At 40.4% G+C, this 20913-nt stretch overlaps 1 protein-coding gene across 2 annotated transcripts in view; it reads right to left on the bottom strand.

Annotated features, from left to right (window-relative positions):
- Positions 1 to 11798, bottom strand: part of MRPS9 (mitochondrial ribosomal protein S9) — a 34166-nt gene extending 22368 nt beyond the window's left edge. Inside the window, exons 1-3 of one of the 2 annotated variants that reach the window (XM_066176654.1) lie at positions 11707 to 11772; positions 7189 to 7345; positions 4732 to 4911 (exon numbers count right to left, since the gene is read on the bottom strand). In XM_066176654.1, the coding sequence (XP_066032751.1) occupies positions 4732 to 4776 (45 nt within the window). In that variant the 5' untranslated portion in view covers positions 4777 to 4911; positions 7189 to 7345; positions 11707 to 11772. Of the gene's footprint in view, positions 1 to 4731; positions 4912 to 7188; positions 7346 to 11706 lie in introns of both variants that reach the window. The other variant, XM_066176653.1, reaches the window with a different exon arrangement.
- Between the last annotated feature and the right edge of the window lie 9115 nt (positions 11799 to 20913).

Here is a 20913-nt window from a genome sequence, read left to right as displayed (position 1 = left end):
TTCAATTGATCTTGCCCATTTTTAATGAAGCTCAAACACAAAACATTCCACCAATTCCCATCGCTCAAAACATGTGCAAAGACAGTTATCTAAGTAACATCAGGTGAGGAAATGTATTTTAGGGAAAAGGAAAGAAGAAAAAAAAAATTAAAAACCCAAACAAAAACCACCTCTACCCTGGGGCTCCTTTGCAGCAGCACCCTTTTTGGCAGCAGGCTCAAGAATCCAGCTCACTCCTTTTCAAATATACACGAAATTTTAATCATCAAAACACTGAAGTGAGAAGTGACACTTTATGCCATAACATTTTAATGAAACACCTGAGCAAAAGCTGTTTCAGCTTCTATTCCTCAACTTGATCACACGAGAGCCACTTCCCTTCTTTAACTGTGCCTCTTGAATCACATCATTTAGTCACTGTACTTCATCACCTCTCAGACCGAGATGTTTTCTGGAACAGCTGTTTTCCTTCCAACCACACTGGCAGTATTCTTTAACAATTTGCAGCACCCAAAATCCAGCATATCTGGGGTAAACCCAGTAATGAATGAAATAAAAATGGGACACAAAATGTTAACTCTGAAATATTTTTTTTATTTAACAAGACAGAAAAGGTTAAGAACAAAAACCACAACCGCCCCCCCAAAAAATGACACAACTAAGTTTATACTGCAAAACAGACCCCTCCTCTAAAAACTAACTACTAAAATTTATTGAAACCACCCCCAACACTGTTCATCTAAAGCTGAGTTCTACCTTGTACAGAAAGACGTTTCAAGTCCAAAGTGATATACCATTTTAACCCTATAGCCTGAAAACAAGCCCCCAAAAAAGCAAAACAATCCACTGTCATTATATCAAAAACCCCACCTTCTTTTAATATTACGTTATTTTTATGCTATGTAATCACTTTCAAAATGAAAATTAATGTCTTGTCATGAGCTTGCAGAACAAAAAAACCTCCAAAAATCTGTTGAAAGAAACAGTCTTTATTTCTATTTTTATTTAATTTTTTTAAAACATGGAACAGTATTAAAAAGAGTAAAAAAAAAAATTTAGCAGTTATCAGCTCGGACTGATGCAGAAGTAAAAAAAAAACAAACTGATGCAGATTTTGCTTCTACTGGGAAAAAAAATTAAAAATAGTTGAAAAAAAGCATTCTAGCTTGAACTATTTAAATAAATCCAAAATCCATTATTTCTTGTAAGAACAATGCAGTACAAGACACTCTTCTTGCAGACAACACATTTGCAGAAACACATTTTGTTCTGAGTAACATTTCTGACATTTCACATTTGCCAATATTCACTCATTTCTAATACTCTGTATTGCTAAAATTTGAACATTATTTAGAAATGAGATGTGCTGAATCACCTTTAAAAGCAACTGAACACACGCAATTTTTCATGAAAGAAGCCTTAATTTTTTGAAAGAAACCTTATGAGGAATTAAGTTTTTTAACATCTAACATTTTCACCGTTAACTACCTTACTGGTACTTTTCCAACAGTATAAAAGCTAGTAGAGGAAAACATATATTTTATGTTCAAATTATTCCATCTGCTTGACAACAATCTATTAGATAAGAAGACAGACAACAAGCAAAAATGAATGCAGATCTTTAGCTTTTGAGTTTTACTAACTCTTACGGGGAAAGAGTATTGCTTTATGATGAGCCTGTATCAGAGGGAGCATTTAGTGACTGCATAAAAATGAATAATAAAAACACTGGCATATAAATAGGTCATGAAGCTTAAGACACTCTTCTTGTATTAATCTTACTTAGATTTCTGGGCTTTAAAGTGGAATATCACAGAACTGACAGTGGAAAATGACTGTGGGCTGTTTACTACAACAGTATGTTAAAAGTTGAATCACAAAATAAAAAGGATTACAGACTCAAATGGGGGAAGGCGCTAGGTCAGGACTGCAATCTCTATTAATTAGGTATCCCAGCTGGGCAGTGGGTATGCAGCTGTTAACTTGATCAATGACTTACCTAAATGTCATCTCTACTGATTCGCTTATAAATTACCAGCAAGTGAGACTAATGTACAGGTGCTAATTTATTTAAACTGTTCTCTGCAGTTCTACATAGCTTTATAAACTGCATCTGGCACCTAATGTTAGCTGTCAGTTGTACTTAGACATGCCTGTCCTAACGACTCTGTTCATTAGAAATGAGCACAAATTATGAAATATTGTGAAAAATGATACATCAAATGGAATGGGCAAAGCAAATCAATTAGAAAAACTTCATAGCATATATTCACACATAGGAGAATAAAACATCCTAGCTTCAGAGCGAGGTCTATAATACCAATTAAAAAGCAATTGGTAGACTTGTGCAGAGTTATATATCAATTTGCTCGATTTTTTTTTTCCTCCAGAAATACTGTTGTAATGCACAGCTTAACTTTTCATTCCTAAATAAAAGCATCAGTAAGAGGCAATTCTGCTTCCACAACATCCGAGGATTAGCAAGTAAGTCAACTTATTTTCCTGTTTTAAAACTTCACAAGGTTTAGCTTTTATTAAACTCTACCTAAAACTCCAGTGAAGGACAGAATCCTAGGATGTCTACTTTTGAAATACACTGCAAAGACTGATTAACAGCAGAAGACACGGAGGTATATAAGTACTCATCAGAAAGAATTATTGCTGTTCAAAATGTAAAGCTTGGTAATTCTCCTGCCAGTGCTTAAGGAGCTTTTATATTTTTATAACAGAAATTTAATTATGCATAGCAGACACTATTACACACTCTAATTATTTCCCAACACCTAATGGAATATGAAGAAATCAAACCACAGATACTTTGTATCACCAAACAAAACACTACTCTTTTGGCTCCACTTCTCCATCATTTCAGAAACAGCCTGCAAGGCAGTCCCATACTTGTCACCTGCACTGCATTTGTAAAAGCGAATTTCCAGAATGAATCTGCTTTTACAAATGGTGGAGCTTAGTTAATGTTGTGCAAATGATCATAGTGCTGTGGATTTATAAAGAGAAACCACTACATAGATATGCTCACTTTGCATTTCTTGCAGTCTTGCTTTATAGAAGCCTCTTCTAGACCCTGTCAAGGCAGGAAGGAAGGAAGACTACAGATTAATGCATTCTCCTACCATTAACCTTTCAGGCAAACTGAACTATCAGCATCATTGTTGTACTGTATTAAAATGGAACGTATCCCAGTGGTAGATTGGTGCATGTTTAGTTTACAAGAAAGTTACTAAAAAAAAATAAAGATCCTTAAAGGTAAGGGAAATAAAAAAACCCTAAAAAATACAAGGAAAGGAAATTTTATAGTTTGCACAGAAATAAAATAGCCAATGTAAAGAAACAGCCTGGTATTACTGCTCACCTCAGTGAATACTTCTACTGTGGACCTTACCCACTGACACTGAGACTGGCAGGGTCTCTGCACTGGCACTAGATGGTAGAAGAGCAGAGCAATCCCTACACCTCTGCATGGAATCAGATGCAGTATCATTGCACAGCTTTGCACTCACAAAGCTTGATTTCCTGTGGATTTGTGACCTGAACTCAAGCTGCCTTTAAGGATTTTCTGATACCTGATAAAACTCAAGTCTAAATTCAGCCTCTTTCTCAACAGGTCATTACTCTGGATCACTTTACCTTGTTGCCTATTTTTACAACTTAGTTTTAAAGCCCATCAAACATGTCGGAAATGAGCCTATATCACAACCTACAGATTATTCCTTGGAATAAGCACACTGCCAAGACCTCTCAAATGGACACAGCCATGCAGACAGAATTTTGCCACTGGGAGAGGCAACAAACAAATCTCCTCTCCCTGAAAGAGATGAAACCACGGACAGCTCTTGCTTTGTGCTTACGACATCACTACCTCTGCCCTAAGGGCCCTGCTGGCACACTGGGCTGCCTTGGCTACAGCAGTAGTGCTGCTCCTGTGCAAAGAAAACTTCAGCCATGAGACTTCATGCAGCTTCACCTAAGAGTGAATGTCACCAAATGACATTTCTCCTTCCTACCTCTGATGTATGAAAAAATAAGACAGATACGACAGAAGTGAAGCCCAGATGAGACATTAAAAAAGAAAAAAATTGAAAAATCCATGCAACAAAACATTTTTCTGAGTGAAAGGGAGCTTATCTTTACATGAGCCTAAATGACAGAGACAAAGAGGAGGCCACCCATCTGCCAGTCATGAGCAGGAATGACAATAAAACAGGATGTTTGTAGATACTGATATGAGTTTAAATTCACATCTGCATTAAAATCCTCAAGCTAAACCAGTGCATTGGTTATAAAATATCCTATAAAATTTAATATACATTACCAGCAACCCCGTGGTTCTTATCACACAAGAAAACCCTAAACATACACAGCTAGTCAAACTGTGAGTAAACATCTTGAAATGCTACATAAACCTTTACAGTGCCTCTTATAACCTCAGATCAAGGGGATTATCCATTAGCACTTTTAAAAAGAACCTACTGTGCTTTAACAAGATACAGTATACAGCTCTATACTGGGATGCCTGACCTCACATGGTAGCAGAAGCAGAATGTCTATTCACAGTCACAGTTGCAATGTTTGCAATGTATAGTAGCATTCTTGCTTATTCTGACAATTTGATTAAAATTCACAGAGAGCTGAGGGGCTCATGCTGAAGTAAAGTGCTTTCAATATCTGAAACCCTACAGTAAATTACTTCTCCAACAGAGCAACTGTACTTACATCAATATCCTCTTGGGTAAAAGTTTCTGGATCTTCTCCCATCATGTTGGCTAAATGTCTCTTTCCTAGGTTGAACTCTTCAATCTGTTTTTTAATAAATGCCTCTGTGTACTTTTCAGGTCCTGAGGCCCCTGCATTTTTCCTCTGCACTGCTGGAGTGGTACAGATCAGCCTTAATGTCTAACAGAAAAAAAAAGAAATGAAAAAAATGTGAGAGGTTTATTTTACATTTCTGGCATAGTGAGCTCTAAATAAAATGAATACATGAATACTATAGCAAGCTATTCATACCTATAACAAGATTCAACACATCACAAGAATAAGTTAGGAAAAGCATTATTATTCATTAAACCATTTTCTTCCAATGGTTTAATGTCCATGAACAGATAAACACATCCTAAAACCATCATATTTTCACACATTACAATTAATTTAGAAGATTTCTTTGATGGAAAGAAACATTCTTAGCCAGGAACACCCACCAAAAGCAAGGAACAGCACTGATAACAGACCCCACCATAAATCAAAATCCATCAGCAAATAAGCAGGTTTTGCCTTCACCTAAAGGCATCCCACAACGATGTATGGTAAGAATACGCAGGGCAGCTCCCTAGTGGCTTTTTAGAAGCCACTGACCAAATACTGCTTAAAGCTCCGGAAAGGCCAAGGCTTGCTCCTTCCTTGTTTGTGGTGCCAGAATGGTTCTTAAGCTACTTCACTTGTCTCAAGCAGACCAATCAGAAAACTAGTAGGGTAGTAATCCAGCAGCCAATATTACAGAGCACTGCAGCAGCTCAGGTCGTAACTCAGAGGGCAGTTACCTTCTGATCTTTGCAGCACACATTTAGTCTTACTCCTGTCAAGACAATTTAGATGTTAAGATGACTAATTTCACTGATGCTCTCTGCCAGACAAACAGGAGCTTCACTGACAGAGCTGTAATGTCTAAATTCTGGCCTAGTGTCAATATTATGCACTATTTTGGCTCTCCAACATTAGTATTAAAGTTCTCTGCAGCTTAATTACTCTAAGAACTGAATGAGAACTGATTATTTGTGTGGTCTTCTGTGGGTGGGGGGAGGGAGGGAATCACAAGAAAGAAAGCAATGTGAGACAGAAAAGCAAAGAGAGAAAAAGAATCACTTCTGATTCAGAAAAATGCCAAGTTCTGTTCATCACATAGTACCCTGAAAGACGTCAACCCCAACCCTTCAACATGCCACGGCTAGGCTTTGTAAGGAGACAGTGCAGCCTCACAGGGCAGAGAGTGCCGATCACACAGTTCACCCGGCCAGCATCCTTTCCTCCACTCCCTTTACTCGCCCTGTGCCAGCTCTGGCACAGGACTCCTCTGCAAGCCAACTCAGCTGCCTGCATGTGGCAGAACACTAACTTCTGCTTCATCCCAACAAGCATGCAAACTTCAGCCACGCTGGTAAGTCTGAGCAGTTCAGAGATCACTTTGAGAATTGCCAAAGCTGGAACAAGAAGGCGGCTGAAACACTCAACTAGAAGGAAGAAAGTAGAGGGGGAGTATTTTCTTTACCTTCATTTCCTTGAGCAAATTATTAAATTGCCCCTGATACTCTGGGAGCTGCAGCCTCAGTCTACTTTCAGCAAAATATTAAAAGCCAAACACATGCAGCAATGTGAACTCGTTAGGGTTCTGATTACAAGGAACAGAACAAAGGTAGTATTTGAAATTATTCAATTGTTCTCCAAGTCATGAAAATTGTCTTCTTCAGAGCACAATTTAGACATGCTGAGCAATTTGACGGATTTCATCCGAGTTCAGCTAATACAAATAAAATAAAACAACACTTGCAACCTTCCTGTAACTAACACAATAGTAATCTCAAAACCCAGCTATAACCACAACAATACAAACACATGCCTCATCAAAACAAGATTACATAAATGTATTTGCAAGGCAAACAGAAAAGCAGATCAAACTTGTACCTTCTGTTAGCAACGTCAGTTAGCTTACAAGAACTTCTCCTGTGACAAGAAGCTCTTGGTGTTCTGCATTACATGGTCACGTCCTACATTAACAGGAAATGAAACACAGCTTTTCTTGGTACTTTCACAGAGCCCAATTGGTATTTTGGACATCTGGCCGTTCAGCATGGACTGATCCAACTCATCTAATTTGCTGCACATATGCAAATCTGCTCACGACCAGTTTACCCATCCATGCCTGTGTCAGTGTTCAATACACAAAGCATAACAACTCCACTTGAAATTTCAATTTGAAATTAAGACTACAATATACTGCCTTATACCTCTATAGAGCCCATGCCTGGGCTGCAAGATCGGTCCTATGAATTCAATCAGGTCTGATATAGAAGGTAATCTTTGAATAAGATCATGAGTCAGAAAGGACTGACCGTCTATGCTTTTACCTGACAGACAAAGATTTGCCCCTCAGGGTATGAACCTCGGGAGAGTAACATATACCTCTGCTAGAAAAGATTTTAAAACAGGTCTAAGGTAGAATTTGGTGCTGAAGAGCCTGTTGCTGCTTCACTTTCTCCGCAGTTCATATACATACGGCGTGCAGCTCTAATCCTGGTTTGTCTCTTCCTTTTTCTTTTCTTTTTAATATTCATGTTTCCTGTGAGGAAACATTGACATACACAGAATTAAAAGAAAAATAATCAAAATTTTAAATGCACACACTTTCCAAAGGCAAGGCTCTGGTGGTTTCCTTATAAAGCAGTGAGGAAAGCAAAGGTATCTCCACGTATTCCCTATTCCTCTCTCCTAGTCACTCCTCAGGAAAGAATTCAATTCATCTTCTGTCTAACTTGTCTTAATAGTAACTAATTATTTGTAATTCTTGTTAATGAACGTATGATTCCTTATTACTTGGCCCAAAATAGCTTTCTCTCTGGTATGCTTTAAACGGAATACTTAAAAAAAGATTGCTTTCATCTTATTCCTGTCAATTTCTATTGTAATTTTCTCATTTTTGTCCTTCTTCCCTCAAGCTATTCATATTCTTCCCTAGTTTCAATTCGTCACTAATCAAAAGTCCCTGGACACACAAACTGTTCATAATTAGAAAACAGCCTCTTATGTAAATTAATAACTATTGTATTGGGTACCTCTTCTGGGATAAGAGCACTATTTCATGGGTGGCACAGGCAGAAACTGCAAAGCACAGCTAAATGCTTCTGGCATTTCAGTCAAACAAGAAAGCATGCTCCTCTACTTTGCAGAAGAAACCACAGAGGTTTGCATTCACTTCTCACATATTTCATAAGGCATTACCGAAGACAGCAGCCTCACCATTTTTTAAATAACAGTAACGCTTATTAACATTATTAACAATGTTCATGAAATAATATGCTCTTGCACCAGAACATGGGAGAAGGGAAAGCCTTTACTTCTGGACCCAACTCATTGTGATTAATCCTTCCTTCCATACTCCTTTCTGAGCAACCTAGAATTAAAACTGTTTGGCAAATCCTGATTTCACAGGGAGACCACAATCTTATAGAAAATCAGCTTATGTTAAATTTGCCTTAGGAAAAAAAAATAGCATTTTCAGACAACTTCAACTTCTCTGGCCTATTTCCTTCCAATAAGAGAAGTATCTGGGACTATCTGTTTACTCATACTGTTCATTTTGCTTCATTGGAGTTACATGGATATAAACCAAACTAACAAACAGAGAAGTAAAGCTTCCTGTACTTTTGGAATGGGAGAAAAGGTGGACTGGATTCAGGAGATTTAAATTCAAACCCAAAAGTTGTTTGTTTTACAAGACACAGTTACAGAGGCAGAAGATGACATCAAACAACATGGCACACACAGTGTTGCACCATCATGATTCTTCCATGCTCTAAGCTGGAAGTCTTCAACCACATCCTTTTCAAAAACCACGCAGTGCACCAACAAATTTGTACCAAGAAGTTATCTCTGGGATAGGACTTCACTAAGAGATATGGAACTGGAGCTGTATAACCACATCAGTATGCAGGACTAAAGCTGCCCAGTGTTCAACACTTCAGCTACTGGCACAGCTGCTGCTGCTACTGAACCCAGCAGACACGCAAGACAGTCCTCTGTTTACTTGTTGCACAAGAAAAAAAAACATTTTTTACACAGCAATTATACAGAATATAAATGCTCAGAGCCATCCCAATTTCTAATGAATTGCTTTTTCCTCAATAAGTGAGTTTTGGATTTCTAGAGAGCTGTTTCACAAAAATGTGTTTTAACTGAATTATTTAAAACAACATTGATATAATCTTAGATATCAGCTGGCCTACAAACTAATTATGTGAACAGATTTATGCCTCAGAAGCATTTTGCAAAACACATTGGAGAGCATCACAAGATGTCAGCAAATATGCATAAGTGATTTGATGTTATTTTTTATACCTGATTTCACAAAGTATTTCATTAGAAGAAACTTTTTTTTTTTTTTTAAATTAAGTCCCTTGGCAGGAACCATAGAACTGCATCTCACCTGATCAGAAAACCTACTTTCTGTGCATGTTTTACCAAATCTACATATTAAGTTTTGCTATACACTGGGGAAGTAAGAAATAACCCTAAATGTATCGATGCATGGCAAAAGTCAGATGTGTATAACAGGGAACAGAATTTGGATCTGGTTGTTTTTAGGCTCAAGTTTTCAGGTACTAAAAGGCTTTTTGATTGTATCTTAGTTAACAACTGCAAAAAAGGCCTCTCTTACATTTCAAGCAGGTAGTTCTGAAAGTCTCTCACCCAAGTACTACTACTTCTTTCTCATATCGGTACATATAACATCGACAGTGATTTAGATAAAGTACTTAACCCAATCAAATTAAAGAGGAACTCTGAACTCTTCTGCTGAGCATACTTATACAATCACATCAGAGTGAATGATAGATAGTCACTAAGCTAGATCATTTTTTCCTTATAAATAGCACTACATCTCTGCCATTTGCTTATTGGAAGAATAGGAAACTACACCAGTTGCTCAGTCAATGCAAAGGGAACTCAAATTACAAAGTTCCTCTTCCATTTTGCCTCTCAATACAAGAAACTTAAAGAAATTAAACATTTTCCCCCACTAAGACAGACAAGTAGTTATGAACTAAATAACTGCAAGGGACAAAGCATCATAAAAAAAATTTCCAAACAGTCAGGACAGGTAAGTGCATAATGTAAGAAATCGTTATAGAACGTCAGAACATGGATACATCAACTTATACCCTGTTCTCAAACACAGCCTGTATCAGAGGCACAAGGACAGGACCAACAAGTAGTGATAATTTTCCCAGGGCACTTGTCTGGTTTCCAGCAATCTGCAGTTCAGGCACGCCGGTATCTTGTTTTTAATGGTGCTCAGAGGAATTTTCTTCCAAGTTTCTCAACTTGCTTTTTTTATTCACATAAATCCCTACCATCCTGAACATTCTCACCAAACACTTCCACAAGTTAACTACACCTAATGAAAGAACAGTCTCTAAGGATTCTGGGCCCTGTCCCCCATTAGTCCTCTTCATATGCTTTGGTTCACAGACAGCTAGACAATTTGTGTATAGCCACAGGCTCAGGTACTGCTCCCCTCTCTGGGGGCGAGATGAATAGAAAAATGATCCCTCAAGGCCCCTTCCAGTCCTACCTTCCTCTGTGACTCCTCCTTTGAGAACATTCTCTCATTTACAATACAAATAATTTTCAGCTAAAACTCAAGAATGTACCTCACCAGGAAAACCAAGTTACAGTCATAATCATACTTTTGACACAAGATAACCAAAGCAACACAAACTATTCCAATTGAGAATGAAATCAAGTATTAGAATATTTTCAAATTTATTCTCTTTGTCATTCCTTTCACACCTTAAGGGCATGTATTCCTGACTGCTGCATACAGAACTATCCACATGGGTACCAGGCCTTTATCCCTAATGGGTAAAGGTAATCTAGATGTAACCAATATAAATAGTCCAAATTGCTCCTTCCGGTATTACATTTCATTTCCTTACTGCATCTTTCTTCTGTTACCCCATGGCTTGGTTTAGTCCAGTCACCAACAGTTCCTCAGCCCATACTATCCTAAATTACTTTGTAATTTGAAAGTGTTACCAGCAGGCCTTTTTATCCACTTGCTGGGATACTGGGCACTGATGAAATATATATACAGGTGTATCAAATACCACAGCACAAACAATATTGACAGCAGCTAAGCTTTTTAATTAAATGGCAATCAGCTGAACACCCCTACCCCCCAAAACAAAATGATTCTGTTTAATCAGAAGTTACCTTACTTGCGGAGCACATTTCTCTCCCCACTGCAGGTATTCAGAGACTTGCCCTGTGCAACCTGGTCTAGCGGGACATGCCCCTGCCGATGGCAGGGGGTTGGAACTAGATGGTCTTTAAGGTCCTTTCCGACCCAAATCTCTCTGCAACGCCATGATTCGTGATCTACTCACCTGCTGACTGAACACCACTCACAGAATCACAGCACTGTCGGGGTTGGAAGAGACCTCTGAGGATCATCCAGTCCAACCCCCCTGCCAAGGCAAGGTCACCTAGAGCAGGTAACACAGGAATGTTTCCAGGTGGGTTCGGAATGTCCCCAGGAAGGGAAACTCCAGGCCCTGCCAACATCAATGTAAAGAAGTTCTTCTTCATGTTGAGATGGAATTTGTGTTTTAGCTTATCATTCAAAATTATCAACTTAAAACCTGCCATCTTTTGCGGTGGCTTTGTTCTATATACTGCTCTGTCAATTCTAGGCTTAACCAAGCTTCTTCTGCTTCACATCAAGGGAAACAAACGCGGCTCACGGAAAGGAGGACTTGAACGCGGCGCCAGCCCTCGACACTTCCCAAGCAGGGCTGCCTCAGCCCCGCCGGCCCAGGAGCAGGGGGAGCACCACACCGGGGCCTCCCAGGCCATGTCCCTCTTGGGGACGCCATTCCGGGCGGGACGCGAACCGCGGCCCCTCACCCACCGCCCGCCTCTCACCTGCGCGCGCGGCCCCGCGCCCCAGCGGCGGCACAGCCACAGCACGCGCCCCACGGCCGCCGCCATGACCGCGGCGCTCCGCCCTCCCATTGGCGGGCGGGGCCGGGGGCGGGACCAGGCTGCGCCTGCGCGCTGCTGCATCGGCGGAGCCTGCGGTCGGGGCTCGCGCTTGGCGCTGGTTCTCGCTCGGCGGCCCCTCGGCTTTCCTGAAATGCCGCCCCGTCGGGAGAGTGGTGGGTTATATTTGGGGTTACATTGACTGTGGGCAGCAGGAGACCCCTCCGCGGCCTCCTGTTTCGGAAGGACAGCGCTGAAAGCAGGACTCCTCTCTAAGTACGCAGCGCTGGGACTTGCAGCGTGTCTGGGGCGCCAGCACTGCTCTGGAGATTTGTAGCAAAAACCAGATTTCCCCTTAGCACTGGTTTGTTAGGATTTTTCCCGTGGAGGAAAAAAAAAAAATCAAGGAATAGCAGGATCAGCGAGGTTGGAAAAGACTACTGAGATCATCGAGTCCAACCCGTGGCAATCACCGCCAGTTAGCTGGACCATGGCACTGAGTGCCACCTCCAGTCTGTCCTTAAACCCCTCCAAGGACGGTGACTTCAATACCACCCTGGGGAGCCCATTCCAATGTCTATTCGCCCTTTCTGTGAAGAAATTCTTCCTAATGCCCAATCTAAACCTCCCCTGGTGCAGCTTACGTTTATGTCCTCTTGTCCAGTTGCTGGTTGCCTGGCAGAAGAGACTGACCCCCACCTGGCTACAGCCTCCTTTCAGGTGGTTGTAGAGAGTGATAAAGGTCTCCCCTGAGCAGCCTCTTCTCCAGGGCTAAACAACCCCAGCCTCCTCAGGTTCCTCTCATAGGATTTGTGCTTCAGACTTTTCACCAGCTCCACATCCCTTCTCTGAATGACATATTTTAGAGATACAGCAGTTGTCTCTTGCTGAGGGGAAGCTGGTGTCAATCCTGTCATCTCCCAAGGTGATGACAATATCTCTGGATGCTGAAACTTGGGGACTTGAGATTGTTCCTTTTTCTCTGAGTTATGTAGGATACACCCTTTTAGGTGACTGGGTATTGTCAGTAGCTTTTTCTCCCGTGGGAAAAGTCGAAATTAATTAAAAACTGAATTTTAAGAAGCTTTTCTGTAGAAAAGAACTGAGCTGAGACCTTCTCTTTAAGAGGAGTTACTATTTGAGAGGAAATTCTGGAATGGATCTCTGCTTTTCCAGGTTTATTTTTCTGTTAAGTTTTTCCATGGGTGGCCCTTGCTTCCCCCCTTGATTTCCTCTCTGGGTCATAGAAGAGGTTATAAGAAAACTGGCCATGGGCAAAGGAAGTCATCCATGCAGGGAGGTCAAGGAGAAGCTGCCTGGAAAGGTTCATCCATTCTTGCAGTTGCCAGCTGTGAAAGTGAAAACATCAGCAGTTTTGCTGACATGGGTATGTGCAAATGATTGCCATGAGCACTGCACTGAAGGAGAGCAGTGAAGTGTCTCTCCTGTGCACACCTGGCCAAGCACTGGGAACTGCAGCCATGCTTTCAGTCACAGCGTGTGTTGGGATGGCATTTAGTTGCTAGCTGTTTCTCTGGAGGAGAAAAAGGGAGAAAAAAGGTTTAGGGTCACAGTCCCATTGACCCACCTTCTGGAGCAGCCAGCAGAGCTGAAGGGGTGGAGAATGCCAGCGATGGGTATGGCCTCTTCGCAGCCTATGGTGAATCTCATCTGCCATCTGTCGCCCCACAGCTTGGCTTTGTTCAGCAGCAGAGGCGCTCTTCAGTCCTCGCTGTGCTGAGCAATTGTTACTTCTCACCCTTGTCAGCTCTACAGAATCAAAGCGCCGCTGGAGTGAATGGTTTTTATTCCCCACATATAATTAATCATCAATTAAGCTTGAGGAGCAGGCCACCTATAAAATATTGCCCACTTATTCGTGGTAACTAGTTGATGTAAATACAACTTCTTTGATTTCCTACATTTTTCTACTCCTATCCTCACTGTGAAAAAATCCTAAATGCTTTTGCAATCTGGAGCATGATTTCAATGACATTGGGGTTCATACAGCCCATGGTTTCAGCTGGAGGTTACAGAATTGCTCTTGCATATTGCTGAATAGAGACTGTGGTGTATGTGAAGTCCAGCAATTAAGGGTAATGTTGTCTTTCTCTTGGATTGTTGGGGCTGTCAGCCCTTAGAAGCTGATAGCTGCCCCTTCAAGATGGAAGATTTTTGCACATATTTCAGGTTTATTATATTTCCCAGCCATCCTGCTTCTGCCAAGGAGTTTACCTGTGCTTGCTTGCTCCTAGGAGACACCTGTACAAAAATCCCTGAGCAACCATTTTCTAGACTGATCAAGAGTGCATGTAGTTATTACTTGGGATGCTTTGAAGGAACTGTACTGCTGTGGCTAGCATGTTCCAGAAAGATTCCTTCTAGTGGAAAGATTGCCATTTCTGCTTGGGTGGCAGGAGTCTGGGTTTGCCAGTTCAAAATCAGTTTTTAGCACAAATAAAGGTAGGATAAAAATGAGCAGAGGTTATTTACATGCTCAACCACCTGCACCCCATCCCTCTGTCAAAATTTGTTAAGACGGGGTGGAGGGAAATGCAAGAAAACCGTGTTTAATCTGCTTATCCCAAGATTAACTCCAAAGGGCTCCTCTTTCTGTCTCTGTGTTTAGTTGACAGACTGTAGATGCTTACCTAATCCATGCAAACTACCCCAATGCTTCACTAAGCCCTCTGAGGAACTTTAGTCACTTGTGTGGCAGGAATGTACTTTCTGAGCCCAGCTGGGCAATATTCTACTCTGGGGAGCTGTTTCAATTGTGAGCCTGATTACCCATATCCTCGTGTAACCTGCTATTCATGCTCTGTGCAATCACAGAACTGGGGACTGTTGCCTGCAGCACATTACCTGCTTTTGTTTTTAGACGTAGATAATGAAGGCTGAGCATGTCATTTGGGATGATTCAAGGCTTTGGAGTGCTGTCTTTGAGGATGGCCTGACATAAGAAAAAGGTGCCTTTGTGTGTGGCTTCAGGTTTCTGAAGTGAAAAATCACTGAAAGGAGAATAAAGAAACCAGGCTGAGCCTGTCACATGTATGGATTGGGGACAGCCGGAGGGGCACATCTGTAGTGTGTGCAAATTCTTAAGCACAAACCTAAGGCTGAGCTCCAGTTCAAAGTTGCTGATTGCTTATGTTACCAGCCTACATGCAAACTATTCTGAAGTGAGATTTGGGGTGTTCTTTTGTGATCAGAGATGGGATTTGTAGATAACATGCTGGAGATGTGTGGCTCTCCAGCTCACTGCCTCATGGAAGCAGTCCAAAAATTGGCAAGGATCTGGGGCAGCACAAGAATCCATTGAGTCTGATGGCTTCACTCTACCAGTGATAGGTGCTTACAGGATCTCAGAATATGTTGAGTTGGAGGGGATCCATCAAGTCTGACTTCTGGTCCTCCACAGGACCAGCCCCAAGAATCACACCATGTGCCTGAGAGCATTGTCCAAATGCTACTTGAAATCTGTCAGGCTTGGTGCTGTGACCACTGCCCTGGGGAACCTGCTCCAGTGCCCACCTAAGGGGGAAGAACCTTTTCCTAATAGCCAACCTAACCCTCTCCTGGTGCAACTTGAGGCTGTTCTCTCCAGTCTTGTCAATGGTCACCAGAGAGAAGAAGTCAGTGCCTGCCCCTCCTTGTCCCCTCACAAGAAAATTGTAGACTGTGATGAGATATAAAGACAGGGCAGATCTAAAGAGAAAAGTTCTCCTAATCGGTAATGAGCTGAAGAGTGTATCTTAGGCTTAGATATTTGAGAAACTCACACAGGAGAAGAGGTCAGAACAGTGAAGGATATATAGCAAGATCTGCCTTGCAACAGAACAAGCTAACCTGCAGCAGAGATGGCGTTCTCCATCCATTAGAAAACAAGAAAATAGTTGTAGGAGGGTTAAAACTTCACAGGATGCCGTAATCCAAATCCATTTTTGAAGAGATGCCTGAATTTTTCCGTTTTCCCTAAACAGAAATAAAAAAAATAGGTTTGTTTTGGAATTCTGAACTGAAGTTATTCTTCTTATAAAGCGCTTTCTGTTCTCTTTCCCCTGTGCCTTTCTTCTTTAAGCTGTAAGTACTCTGGCTGAAGTTCTAGGGCACATGTGCCAAAAGGGACAGCAATTGACAGGGGCTGACTGGGCCACAGAATCTCAGGATGTTACAGTATCCACGTGCCAAGAGCATTTCTTAGAGCCTAACCAGGAGCACTTTCTGGATTGTCTTCAGGCCCAAGGAAGTTTAGGAACACCTGGGTCCAGCTTTGAACAAAAAATTGGAATTTTTGTTTCGGGAGAGCACTGGAGAAGAGTGGCTTGACAGAAAGCTTTGTGTTTCAGAAGCTGATCGGTATGTGTTTGAAAAACTACAAAATGAGTGTTAAAAATGCAGACAATTCAGCAGTATTTTAAGTCTGTTCCAGTTAAGTAATTTCCAGATATTTTATATGTGTGTTTTTTGACACAGAAATTGTTTTGCATTGATCTTCCTCATCACTATTGAAAGCCTTGAGTCTGATCTATCCAGAAGTCATGCTTTCTTTAATGCAAACACATAAATTCTATTTTAAAAGGCTAATAATAACAACAGCTATTTCATTGCACCTACTTTTCTTCAAATGTGGAACGAGCACACTTCATTTCATGGACTGCATATGCCAGCTACCTAAGGGTTGTCAATTATGTTACGCTATAAAAGGCACAGCACTTAGGGGGCTGTCAGTCAAGTCTGTAGTGAGAGAGATTTCAAGAATCTTTATTCCAACACTATCAAATATAAAAATAAAGCAAATTTACCTGACAACACCAAATACAGAGGCATTCTGTATTTGACTTTACAGTGAAAATGGTTTGGACTGAGCATAGAATTAGGAAAAGTGAATCAAGAGTAGCCAGAGACCTTTACTTGTAAAGCAGTGCCCCCTGTTTTGTTCCTTACCGTGACTTTCCTACTCCATGAAAGAAGGTGTTGCCCAGATTTTCACTGCATTTTGAATCACAGCCCTACATCTGTTTCGTCTTTTCTTCCTTATCTGGGGGTTGCTGGTTGGGTTTTTCCCCCCCACAGTTTATGGGTATCATTGAGCACTGCAAGGCATTTTGGGGAGCATTCTTTTCCAGAGTATGATGTTCCAGCTCTGCCATAATATATGTGCTTGGGTAGACCCCACTGAATTTACAAACAGTTCCAAGAAGGAAAGAGAATTTATATGGATGTAATTTGGAGGCATCTGAAGATAGTTTTATCCCACATGAATGCCAGAGTCAGCCCAAAGTGATATAAATGCAGTGTCTATGCCTATTTTTAGTTGGCAAGTACTTTTAGACTATGTAATGTGTCTTTGTCATTTGTCTACCATACACGTTGCCTCCATATGTTTATCACTGTCGCTATTGCTGATTCAGTATTTCAATAATAGAATCATTTGGAGCAGTTCTTTAGACTAGGGTTTGCATCAGACTTTTTTGTCTCAGTGTGATTAGACTAATGTCATTGCTGATCCTAGTACCATCTTTGAGTCAGAACTGACATTATATCCAGAAGCTGTGCCTATGCTTCTAAACAAAACAGGCCTAAGGGCTGGCCTAGAGACAGAGTGGCCTCAATCAAGTCACATCAGCTTTGCTTAGGGCCACCTTCCTTAAGCTGAATGGCACAGTTTCTTGGAAGACCCCAAAATCGAACCACAAATACAAATAATCTCCCTCATCTAGACACAGAGCAGTAGTAGTTTTATCCCGTCATCCCACCAAAGGAAATATGTTGTTATTCCCATTACTAAACCTGTTCAGATTTATAAACTTTTCATTACTGATTCCTTTAAGGGCTTGGTACAAACATATATTAAGAATAAATAGGTGAAAATAGTAGTTTTTCAGATTGTGTGTGCTTCCCAAGATTCATTTGTAGGCAGGGAGTAGGCACTATAAGTCTTGTCTGCCTCACCAGATAACCAGAAAATACATCTCAGAGCATGCCCTCCTGGGACAACAAGAGGAATTGGACATTCTACCATTTATGGATGCTGCTGGAGGTTGTGAGCTCCGTCTGTATCTTTGTCAGACTGCATGCTCTCTTTAGTTTTGGAGGTTGGCATGTGTCTTCCTGTGGCCTCACATCTTTCCGGCTGGATTAAAATTCATGCAGGTGCGTGATGGTCAATGACCAAGCACTGTCCAATAGAGTGCTGTGGCTCCAGACACTAAGCTGATCCTGCTGAACAGACCAGGTTGTGGAACCTGTGGCCACCTTGGCCACAAACTATTCTAACAAAAGACTGCATTCACCTTCTGAGAACTGGGTGGGAGGTGAAGAGTTAGAGAATAGGAGTGGTCCTCTCAGTGCCTTTGGAGTTCAGGAAATGGCAGATCCAGCACCTTGCACTTTTTCATGCTTCTTGGAGGTGTTCTAAAGAGGACCAAGTGGCTATTCAGAATTAAATTTCTTCTCCCCTCAAAATGAAACTAATGACCAAAATATCATCCAATTCAGAGCTGAAAAGGAAGCTTTAACTTTACATTAATAGACTTTGAACCCGTCTCTGAAATAATGAAGTAAAAGAAATTAGGACTTAAATGATTTCAGGTTTTAAAACAGCCATAGCAGCAGAAGCTTCTGAGTCATCAGGGCTTCCACAAAAAAATCTAAGGAAATAAATATAATGCATCTTTACCAGAAATAACAAGAAAAGAGAATGACAAATCGCATCTGGATTAAGGAAAAAAAACCAAAACAACAAAACAACAAAAACCCACAAATCACTGCTCTTACTTTCTGACCATTATATTAAAATAACAAAGAAAATAATTTGCAGTTGTCTGCTGTAAAACTCTACAGAAACAAGCAAATCATGTGCCTGTATTGAATCTATGTCAAGACCGTAAAGTGTCCAGCAAAACCACCTATCTAACATATTGCAGATGTCTTTCCCAGATGTTCTGAGTAAAGAACTGATCATTTTTGGCTTCTCTCTTACTGCAGCAACAAGGCACTACCTACAGTCTGCCTTGTGGGTGCCAGTACTGAAATCCCAGTCAACGTGACACCTGGAAGTAGTTCTGCTGCACATGTAAAGATCTTAACCCACAATAATCTTGTGGGTATGGTTGGAGAAGGAAGTAAGCATGGAAAGCTTCTTTAGGATTCACACATCAGTGCAAGTGGTAACCCAAATGCAGAAATAGTACGCTGCTCTTGGAGAACTAAGCTGGCACTTGGGAAGTGGTTTTACTCACAGGTGTTTTCGGCCTGCTTGGAGAACCAGTCAGACAGTAACCACTTTGAGCCAAGTTCCAACTGTGGGAAATAATACTGAGGAAAAGAGTAGGAAGCACTAATGAATACTTTCTCTTCTCAACCTGACCTACAGGTAGAAAGGCAGTTCCTGTTTTGACATCTCTTGCTCTGCCATCTTCAGCCATCAAAGAAAGCACTTTAAGAGGGTAAATGATACAGTCTGGAGCTCACTCATGAAATAGCACGTGTAATTGAGATTATTATAAGTATCAGTGGAAACTGTTTGAATCATCACCTCCTTACATGTGAGAACTAATACTGCATGTCAGCCTAAATCTGAACATCTGCAGCAAGCAACTGTATTTCTCATATTATGATAACTCTGTTTCAAAATGGGAGGTGAAACAGAAGAGAAAGTTGGCAGTTTTTGAGGGGGAAAAGAGAAGGAATCTCCAACTTCTGTGATCATAGTCACAAGCCAACTGATTTACTTACTTATTGATGACATAAGTCATGTGTCATTTATAATGTGCTGCCACAGTCCAGCCGGACATGGTTGGCTGGCAGCAAATTATCCTGAACCTTGTGGAGGTAAGTAGGCTCCAGCATATTTTAAAGATGCCAGACATTTTGTCTCTTTGGCCAAGCCTTCTCAGTCATTTATAAAGTTACATGGAAAGGTCAGTCTGTACTTATAGATACAATATGATTTAACCAGATTACATTATTTCTGTTTACTTAAAAAAAAAATAAAATTTTAGAAGCTCAGAAAAATGAATAAACTTTTTAAATATCTCTTGAGAAAGGACTTCACTGAGATATGACTTCTAGTTTTCTACTCTTCTGAATACATTAAAAAAAGTTAATCAGATTGGAATTTCAGTAAGAGTTTCTGTTGGAATATAGAGGTTCTGAGCAAACAGAGGCTTTTAAATGCAAGAAGCCTTCAGAAGAAAGTTTATTTCTGAGTGAAATTGTCAGGGAAAATGTGATACTTTTCAAAATAAAAACTATGGTTTCAAACATTAAAAATAAAAGGGGAGATGAGTCAACTATATGTAATTCTTCTGTTGCATGAAATTAAATGAGGAATTATTTGGTAAAGTACATTCAGGATAATGCTCAGATCACATTTTAAACACCTTTTTGCAGCCTGAAAATAATTGGTGTTGCAATGAGGAACAGGCTTGAGGAAACAAAATTTGTTTTGCCTTTTTCTGTTTTAAATTTTCTGCAAATAATATGCAGTATAATTATTTTTTTCAATTGCCTATTTAGGTCTATTGAAAGAAGGTTTTGCACTCTAATGGCATTTGATTGTTAAGCATCTCTTAATTATTTTAAGAATGTTTGCAAACACACATTGGTCTTCAGATTTTTTTCTCAGATTCGTGCAAATATTTGATGCACAAAACCGGAATAGTTTTAAATTCTTTAGAAAAATAAAATTTTTGTCTTCTATTCATGCTGAGAATTAGATGATGTCTTGCTTCTTTATTCCAGTAGTAGATGTAATAAATCAACGTATCTGAATTAGTCTTCTGCTTTGAAATATTAGAGGACTTCCATAAATTCTCAAACCTTCTATGCAATATTCAGTTAATCTCTCAGTTAGGGTTTAATTCTAGATGGTGGTGTGTTTTATCTGATAGAATACATAGAACAGCTTATCACTATCACTGAGTAGTGGCAGTGCTGTGAGTGGTCGGGAACACGGTATTCAGAAAAATGTAAAATTTAGGAATCCTCAGAAGTTAAGGTCAGTGAATCAAATTAATGGGAATGTAGAGTGGAAGATCATAAGAAAATTAGGTGTAAATAGCACTGCGTTTTTTGAACCTGGACATATTTGTAAAAATGGGAGAATTCCATTCTCTTGAAATTCATTTTAGGGCTGAACCAAGG

This window comes from Chamaea fasciata, unplaced genomic scaffold (genome assembly GCF_029207755.1).
Source record: "Chamaea fasciata isolate MVZ Bird 193981 ecotype frontalis unplaced genomic scaffold, bChaFas1.0.hap1 SCAF_2, whole genome shotgun sequence".
Lineage (NCBI taxonomy): Eukaryota > Metazoa > Chordata > Aves > Passeriformes > Sylviidae > Chamaea > Chamaea fasciata.
The sequence above is the reverse complement of the archived record's forward strand: the minus strand, read 5'-3'. Positions and strand labels throughout refer to the sequence as shown.